General features: G+C 38.6%; 1 protein-coding gene across 3 annotated transcripts; it reads left to right on the plus strand.

Annotated features, from left to right (window-relative positions):
- Window positions 1-1451: 1451 nt before the first annotated feature.
- Window positions 1452-8444, plus strand: zgc:113363 (uncharacterized protein LOC791449 homolog). Of its 3 annotated transcripts, none has more exons than XM_053625703.1 (6): window positions 1452-1923; window positions 2220-2301; window positions 3670-3805; window positions 5236-5367; window positions 5844-6074; window positions 7399-8444. In XM_053625703.1, the coding sequence occupies exons 3-6, from the start codon at window positions 3682-3684 to the stop codon at window positions 7653-7655; spliced, it is 744 nt and encodes a 247-aa protein (XP_053481678.1). In that variant the 5' UTR covers window positions 1452-1923; window positions 2220-2301; window positions 3670-3681; the 3' UTR covers window positions 7656-8444. The 3 variants fall into 3 exon arrangements, with proteins under 3 accessions (XP_053481678.1, XP_053481677.1, XP_053481676.1); XM_053625702.1 differs by having other exon boundaries at window positions 3682-3805; window positions 5224-5367; XM_053625701.1 differs by having other exon boundaries at window positions 1453-1923; window positions 5224-5367.
- Window positions 8445-9074: the final 630 nt, after the last annotated feature.

Consider the following 9074-nt stretch of genomic DNA (forward strand, 5'->3'; position numbering starts at 1 on the left):
TTGGTTGTTAAATTAGGAAAATATATTTGATAAAATCACAGCAACTAAACAACCAGGATTTTAATCAGTGGTTAACTAGACACTTTATGTCTTTTGATTCTTTCACATGGAAGACCAGTGAGAAATATACAATTGGGAACCTCTTTCAGGTATTGCTATTATATTCATTCATTCATCCATCTTCAGTAACTGCTTTATCCTGGTCAAGGTCACGGTAAATCTGGAGCCTATCCCTGGAATACTGGGAACGAGGCTGGAATACACCCAGAATGGGATGCTACTCCATCACAGGGCACCACACACACACACACACACACACACACACATGCACAAACTCATTTACAATTAGAGGCAATTTAGCAAGATTTGTGAATTGGGACGAAACCAGAGAACCCCGGGGAAACCCACACAGACAGTAACCCAAGCTCAGGATTATATTGTTATTGTAATAGTAGACTGTAATAGCTACATTTTCAGGAGTTTGCTTAAACTGAGGTAAACTAAACACCTTTGACAATGTAATCGTCAAGTCAAGTATAGCTACTGATATATAAACCTTCCCTAAATTAAAAAAGTAAAGACTAACACGGAAGCATAGTTAGAATGTTTGGGACTGACTATCGATGCTCTCTAAAATGAACGTCTAAAGGAGATGGAAGCGGAACAGACATTGTCTGTGACAACCTCAGAGATTGTTCGCAACTTTCTTGTATCCTTAATGATTTAATTTATTCTCTGCACTTCGGCATATTAAACATCTCGTCTTTCATCCTCTAATATATGTTGATAACTACTTTTTGTTCCATTTTGTGTTTTTTTTTTGTTCTTCCTCAAATACTAACCAGCTCTCTAACAATCTTCCACCAGCTATATTAAGTGAGATTAGACACTGTTATTACACGTTTTATTTCTTATTAGAGGTACCTGCCTATGATATTTTCTAACAAGCTCAGTCGTTTCTACTTCCACAAAATATAAACAAATTAGTCAACTACAGCAATCCAGGCAGGAATAAAGCATTTAAGTGAATGAATGTGGTAATGAATGAGCACATCCAATGTGCTCTTATGTTAAAGGACGTGAACTTTCTTTGTCCTGAGACCTTCATATCTGATTACCTGCTCACTCCTACATGAAAATAAAAACTTTCTGCTCCTGTGACTTTTTCGTTGGATCTCACAGGATCCCACACATCTACTTTTTTTTAAATCCAGTTGCATAAAAAGATGTGAAATTTCAATACAAATAACAAACACACCTAATGTATTGTTGTTGTTAGTGTATGCTTGTGCTATTTGTGTGTGTGGCTGTACTTTACTGTATGCGTTGTTTGTGTTTGTAGCATTCGCTGACCCGCTAAAAGCCCAGTGGGATTTGTTAATCCCCATCTTAATAAGTTTTCCTTTATTGAACCAGTTCTGTGGCTAACCACCAATCTTGTGTTTGTGCTGTAAATGTGAGTTGTCAATAAAGAGCAAGTGCATTGCTTTAACAGTGCCTCCTGGTGCATTGCTTTTAGTTGAAATGTAACTCACCGCTGATCATTTGTCTGGGTTTTTTTTTAATCCACTTTATTCCTTAGTCATGCAACTCAAATGTAATACCTTCACAACAAATCATTTCCCAAAATTCCGACAGACATCGGTATTATCATTGCCCAACCCACTAACAAGGTTGACTGACATCAATATTATTCTCTCGTGTGGGCAGAACCTAGCTTTGCCACGCCCATCTGTGCAATGGTTTCAACATCCAACATCTTATGACACGATGAGACTTTCACACGAATCTGGCAACACAGAGCTCGCGCTCCCACAGAGCTGCGCGAGCGTGTGGGAATTTAAACAGTAACGAATTTAACCGTCACTTTCAATTAAATATTGGAAGATTTAAGAGTGTAAGACTGGCTCTGTTCAAGACAGGGTAAGATAAATATTTCATTTTATGCATTTATCTTTCTTTTCTTTTCTTTTCACTTTTGAATCAGGTCCTTACTGTCAAGAAGTACTGTCTCATATATATATATATATATATATATATATATATATATATATATATATATATATATAAATGATACCACATTCATATAAATATTCTATTTGTTTAATTCTTGGAGTTGATCACAGTCATGTCAGAATAACAAAAAAAACGTTAACTGAAACAGGACTGTTTTGTTTGTTTGTTTGTTTGTTTGTTTGGCAAAATGTGACGACTTCCAGGCGGTTCTCTTAAAATGTTACGTTTGCTAGTGTACACACAGTGATCCAAAGCTGGAGAAGCACTGAAAACCAACTTTTTGAGGTACTTGTTTTGTTTTGTCTTAAATCTTACATGAAATATAAAGAGCATGACTCTCTCTCTCTCTCTCTCTCTCTCTCTCTCTCTCTCTCTCTCTGTATGTGTGTGGGCATGTTTTTATATGTTGGTGGGGACCAAATGTCCCCATAAGAATGGGAATATCTGACTGTGTTGACCTTATGGGGACATCTGGCTGGTCCCCACAAAAACAACAACAACAGTTTTTTATTTAAAAATCTAAAAAAGCCGAAAGGTTTTCTTTTGGTTACTGAGGTTAAAATAAATTAAGATAATACTTTATTAATCCCCAGACTGAGAAATTTGGGAGATTGGGAGAAATTTAAGATCACTGAGGCTAATAATTTTCCCAGTGTAAGGGCCTCACAAGGCTAGTAAGACGTAAATGTGTGTGTGAGGTAACTTGACTTGGTTTTATATGGGTTATAAATATGGGAAATTTTCCTCCTTGTGAATCCCAGACTCTGTTATGAATGAGTTGGTCTCTGGTTGCTGTACTATTTTAGGCAAAGTAGAGTTGCTATAAATGACGAATAGGGTTTGGGTTTGAATAATAACAAAACATGCCAAAATTACTGGATTGGGTTTGTCTCTGTATACAAAAACTCCAAAGGGCTCTGTGATTATAAACTTTTAGAGCATACTAATGCTCCACTGAATGAATATATGCCATAATCCTTTGTTTAGTGTAACGTCTTAGTCTGTCTTTACTATTTCACTTTTAATAATATAGAAAGCACATCAAGTCACAATAAAAAAATGAATGCAAATATGGAGAGTAAGCGTAAGAATGAAGTCTAATTAAAACAGATGAAAGATGTACTGAAGTATGTACCTGTTCAGTGGTTCAAATTAGTCACACACAAAAATTTGACTATTTGGCCTGTCAGAGAATCCATTCGAAAAAAAAAAAATCTATTTATCTAGTTTTATTTTTAAACAAGTCTGAGGAAGATAAGTATGCTAATGTCATGTTGTCCATAGGTAAAGCCTTTCATATGTACTAGGTTAATTGAAAGTCAATACAGGATCCATCCATTCCTGTGTAAAGTGCAAGAATGAGACCTTTTCAGTTTTCCACTGTATTTATGAATATCCTGGGTTAAATAATGAAAAAAGTATTGCAAGAAACTTGGTAGCATTTTTGAATCGGGACAAGCTTCTGTAGTTAGTAAGGAGGCGTGTTAATTTTGTGATTCAGTGATTCATTTCAACTCACCAGAGAATCTGAGATTGATCAAGATCAGCACATTATTGCACATTTGGCAGTTTGTTAGGAAAAGCATCTTTGCATATCGCAGCCCAGTGTATTCCCGTTACATCGTCTTCACCTGATTCTCACTGTGTAATCAGCGTTATTGTTAGATGCGTCATAAGGAGACAGAGGCCATGGATGTCCAGCAGCACAGCGGAAAGGATCGAACCCACAGGAACCATCTCATCCAGCCCGAGAGCAGAGTGGCGGAACAAGACATCACACAACAGCCAGGTCAGTAATGGTTTTGACTATCTTCCTTTTTGTGTTATAGACTTCAATTTTTTTTTCCAGTAATCTGTCAATGCAAAAAAGAAAAAACCCTCCATAATCAAAAAAAAAAAAAAAAAGCAGAAGGCCAGAGCTGAAATTGCATGGCAGAGTAAAAAACCAAAACAGACAGTATATTCAAGGGGGCACAGATTTGGGAAAGACTACCGAATTATTTTTTAGTTTTTTTAAATTTATGGTCTCAAATAGCACAGTTTGCAACAACAGAGACTCTTTATAGAGCTGGAACCAAGTCTAACTGTGCACATAGAGGAAGAAGGGCTTTAATCAGGGAGGTGAGCAAGAACTTGAAGGTCATTCTGACAATGACTCAGAGGGAAATATTCTGAAAAGCAGCCGATAAGAGTCTGGCATCGGTGTGAACTCCTTTAATACTGTTTAAAAAGCATCGCAGGGAAATTCCTCAAGAAATCGTTCAAAGAAAATGCCAAGAATACATTTCTGGAAATTCTAGGCAAAAAGGGCGTCTACTTTGAAGATGCTACAATATTAAATTTTTTAGATTTATTTTGGATTTTTTTCACACAACATAATTCCCATAGTTCCATTTGTGTTACTCCAGAGTTTTGATGACTTTATTATTATTCTAAAATGTGTGTGTGGGGGGGGGAGTAAAAATAAAGAATGAGTGTGTCTAAACATTTGACTGGTAGTGTACCTCTACAGCTCTCCACCAATTTGGCCTTTATGGTGTGTGAGCAGATGGAAGCCACTAGTCATTAAAATGTGCATAACTGCTTGCATGTGTTTTGGCCATTAGGCCATGATAAACTCATGATAATCTCAGGCCATGATAAACCAAATTCTATAGTATGATGAAAGAAAGACTGAACTTATTGGCCTGAATGCCAAGCATTACATCTGGAGGAAACTAGACACTGCTTGTCACCTGGCCAATTCCGCTTAAGAAGTTCTGCAGAGAGAAATGGGAGATCATATACAAGAAAACTTAACAGCCAAAAAGTCTAAAGATTGTAATCACTGCTAATGGTATTGCATAATGGGTCTGTAAACTAGTGTAAATATTTCTTTTTTTTAAAAAAATTTTTTAAAAATACATTTACAAAGCTTTGCAAAAATGTGTTTATTGTTTTTCATTATGGGGTATAGTTGCAAATTGACAATAAAAAAAAAGAATTTAATTTCAGAGCTTATACTATTTTTTAACTAAAAAAATCTCATATGCAATTGGTCGATTTACAAATAGTTCCTAAATCTGAATGTTGCACAGATTTAGGATTTAGTTAGATTTTATATGTTAGATTTAGTTGCACAGCACATCACTGTGTATTCATTCCAGCACCACAAAAAAAAAAAAAAAAGAAAATTGTTCGGTCCTATTTTTTGACTTTGACTTCCAGATCCTCTTTCAGCAAAGCTTCCACGTGCCAATGGAATAGGTTACGGGGGAAGCAATGACTCTTTAACAGACATCGTAATCACGAATGAGAATGCTTTACTGCTTCCCAACCATGTGCCAGTGATCGTGCACAAACTTGACAAAGGTAAACACTTTCATGCTGTCATTTTACCGTTAGCCATCAGCGAATTTGGAAGCACCTTCTGAGGTTTCATTTGAATTTCTGTGTTTACACGTAGAGATTTTTTTTTTTGTCAATCCGAATAAATTCATTCCTGTTGCAGATTCCAAAATGATCTCTTTATATGTACGCCAGCCCTCCGTTAAATATCTCTCTTTATATGGACATTACACGTTATCCAAAACAAATTTATGTGCAGTTTTAAAGGTTGTTGTATATTAAAAATTGCAGTATATTAAAAAAAATTTTTCTGTTTGATTGATTATTTTAGAAATTGGCTGAAGGTTAACAGGTCAGTCAGTTAATAGACATCACGCCTTTATGTGAATATCACAATCATTTTGCTTGCCTAAATAGAGTCAGTGAGACGCTGCAAATGAGCTGAGTAGGTCATCATGGGGGAAGTGACATGTCTGTAATAAAATTTTTGTCTATTTCAGAGACTCCCAGCCCTCTCAATGGCCTCTCTTCTACAGACACTGTGCCTAATGGATCTCCACCTGTCTGCACACCACCCACTGCCTCCACAGGTCAAAGGGCACCTGATTCTGCACACATACCCAAGGCCAACGGGCATAACAAACCCCACAAAAAGCGTCCTCCCTCCACCCCTAAAAGCCACCAGAGTTTGAAAACAAGTGCCAGTCAGATCCAGGAAGTCGCTGGTGATGGTAACTATTCCATACAAACACAGAGTGATTTTTTTATTTGAATTTTCTAAACAAATGGAGCCCTGTAGGGTAACAGGGCAGTGCAGTTGCCCTGAAGTCACCCTGTCAGTTTGTTTGGCTCAGACAATGAAGGGATTGATCGTTTACCTGATTAATTAAATCATGAACGTAAGAACAGACGAAATAGACGAAAAAGGACAGTACATTGAGATTAATCATTCAAACCTCATGTGTGTGATTCCTTCCTGTACTAGATTTGGAGAACCCTGATATAGATACAAAGAGCTCAGCATACAACAGATACACTATACGGCAAAAAGTATGTGGACACCTGACACCCATATGTGCTTGAACATTGAACATCCCATTTCAGATTTTCTACCCATTTGCTGTTATAATATCCTCCACTCTTGTGAAGGCTTTCCACTAGATTTTGGATTATGGCTGTGGGGATTTGTGTTCATTCAGCTACAAGAGCTTTAGTGAGATCCCGCACTGATGTCACTAGGATTCGAGGAGGCCAGTCAGCATTCTAGTTCATCCCAAAGTTGTTCAGTGTGGTTGAGGTCAGGGCTCTGTGCAGGCCACTCGAGTTCTTCCACACCACACTTGGGAAACTGTGTCTTCATGGAGCTCGCGTTCTACACAGGGGTAATGTCATGCTGGAACATGTTCGGACCCCTTAGTTCCGGTGAAGGGAAATAGTAACGCTACAGCATACAAAGACGTCCTATACAATTGTGTGCTTCCAAATTCGTGGCAAGAGTTTGGGTAAGGCTAACCATATAGGTATAATGGTCAGGTGTCCACAAACTTTTGGCCACACAGTGTAGCTTTAGTTAACTCTCAACCCATATGTTAAGCAGAGTCTGTGTTTATATTAGGAATGTTAAACTGCCGCAGAGCACATGCCTAGAGAGAGAGAGGCGTCACCCGTAGAGTTAACAGTAAACAAGCACTGATCTTATCTGTCAGCTACACTGGGCCTGTGGCGTTATCTGTGTGCCTCATGCTGCCTGGTAGACATTTCCATTAGATAGCACATCCCTACCTGGTGGCCCATTTGACTCTAAATAACATTCGGATGATCTGAAACACCCACAGTTGGCATTTCAACGTTAATGCTGTTTCAAAGAGCAAATATCATGATAAGATCACGGAGAGCTAATAAGATCCAGGATATGAGCCATGTACAGTATGTGGTTTTACAGTCATCTCTGGATTCTGTGTTCTCAAAATGCTTGATGTTGGTCTTAGACAAATCGTTGTAAAATGTGTGTGTGTGTGTGTGTGTGTGTGTGTGTGTGTGTGTGTGTGTATACAGACTGCTGTGCTCACTGTGTCCTGGCCTGTCTGTTCTGTGAGCTGGTGCCCATGTGCTCAGCCCTGGCTCAGTGTTTGGCCTGTGGAATGGAATGTGACGCTCTGTGCTGTTGTGGCGAGGCGTGCGGAGACCTGGCATTTTGCTCCGGGGACCCCTGCACCGCCGTGCTGGACTGTGCCATCCTGGAGGACTGCTGCCAATCCTCCGACTGCCTGGAGATCTGTCTAGAGTGCTGCTCTATCTGCTTCCCTACTTAGACAGCAAATATCCAACGGCGAGGATGTTAGCACACTTACAGAGATGATCTGGAATGTGGCATCACACCAGTGTGTTGCAGAAAGGTTTGTTGTTATGGAGGTTGCATGCCTTATTTATTCCGTAGGCTAGTGAGAGGACTGAGATCAAGGTGTGATTGCAGTGTGAGAACTGAATCACCGAATTGAAATCACACACACAAAGCAAAGATGATGATGATGATGTCATTACGTGATGTACAAGAGGTATTAGAATATGTGAAGCGATAGGCCTTACTGTGTTTAAGGAATTAATCTTCATATGCATGGCCACTTCTGGATAGATAGTCTTCGATGCTCATAGCTTCAAATTGTACCTTTTTTTTTTCTATTTTTCCTTTTTTTTTTTTTTTTTAACAAATGTTGGGTAGTTCAGCTTTTTGTAGAGCACATTTGCACTTGTATTTGTCCACAACAGGGCACAATGCATTCTGGAGCCGATTCAGCAGAATCTTCTTTGGAGCAATATTTTTTATTCGAGATGTAAGATCATGGTCAAAGATAAGTCATTCAAAGGGGTTTAGGATTGAGCCACACTCCAAAGTAGACAGTATCTCAACAAAGACTAATTGTTCTTTGTTTTATGATCAGAGATCTGAGGATGATTCATATGAACTGTTTCTTTTTTTGTAACGATATCGGCACTCTAAGTAATCTGTCAGAGCACTGCATTAGCTCGTGATTAACTTATGATTTAATGTGACTGTATTTTTGTGTTTCGCATCAGAAGTAAAGAGGCTTTTGTTTTCATAACCATGCCTCCTTTTTTACTCCACAAGCACCCCACTGGCCCTGTAATTTACTCGTCACATCTCGATTTTCACTCTGAATCTAGATTGACACGATTTAATTTTTAAAACAGACACACTGCTGAACTATCTGCAGATCATCAGGAAAATTACTGTGAAAATAGCCTGGTCCCTGAATCAAGTGGCTGCATATTCATCTGGGCTTGTAGAATTTCACAGGCTTCCTCAAGCCCATTACGCCCTGAAGTAGGCTCAGGTTTGGGTACAGGGAACTGAGAGAGAGAGAGAGAGAGAGAGAGAAAGAGGCACGGTCGGTGTGCAGGTTAAAACGCCCCTCTTAATCTTAATAACACTGCTATGAAGTTCTTCACACTTTAAGAAAGTTGATAAGTGTAGCACAGACATGTCTCCTAAATCAGTGGGCTATGAGGTGAAGCCCCTAAAACATCTGCATTAAACTGTACCCCAGTCAGACAAAAAAAAAAAAAAAAAAAGGCACTGGTTGCATAGTGAGTTGCATAGTATATAACACACACATAATTACAAGCAAAGATCTGGAGGCAGGTTCAGGACGGAACTGGAGCAGAAGCAAAACAGGAAGTTTTGGAAACAAGAAGGTAAAGAGGAAACCTCT

This window comes from Ictalurus furcatus, chromosome 5 (genome assembly GCF_023375685.1).
Source record: "Ictalurus furcatus strain D&B chromosome 5, Billie_1.0, whole genome shotgun sequence".
In the NCBI taxonomy this organism is placed as follows: domain Eukaryota; kingdom Metazoa; phylum Chordata; class Actinopteri; order Siluriformes; family Ictaluridae; genus Ictalurus; species Ictalurus furcatus.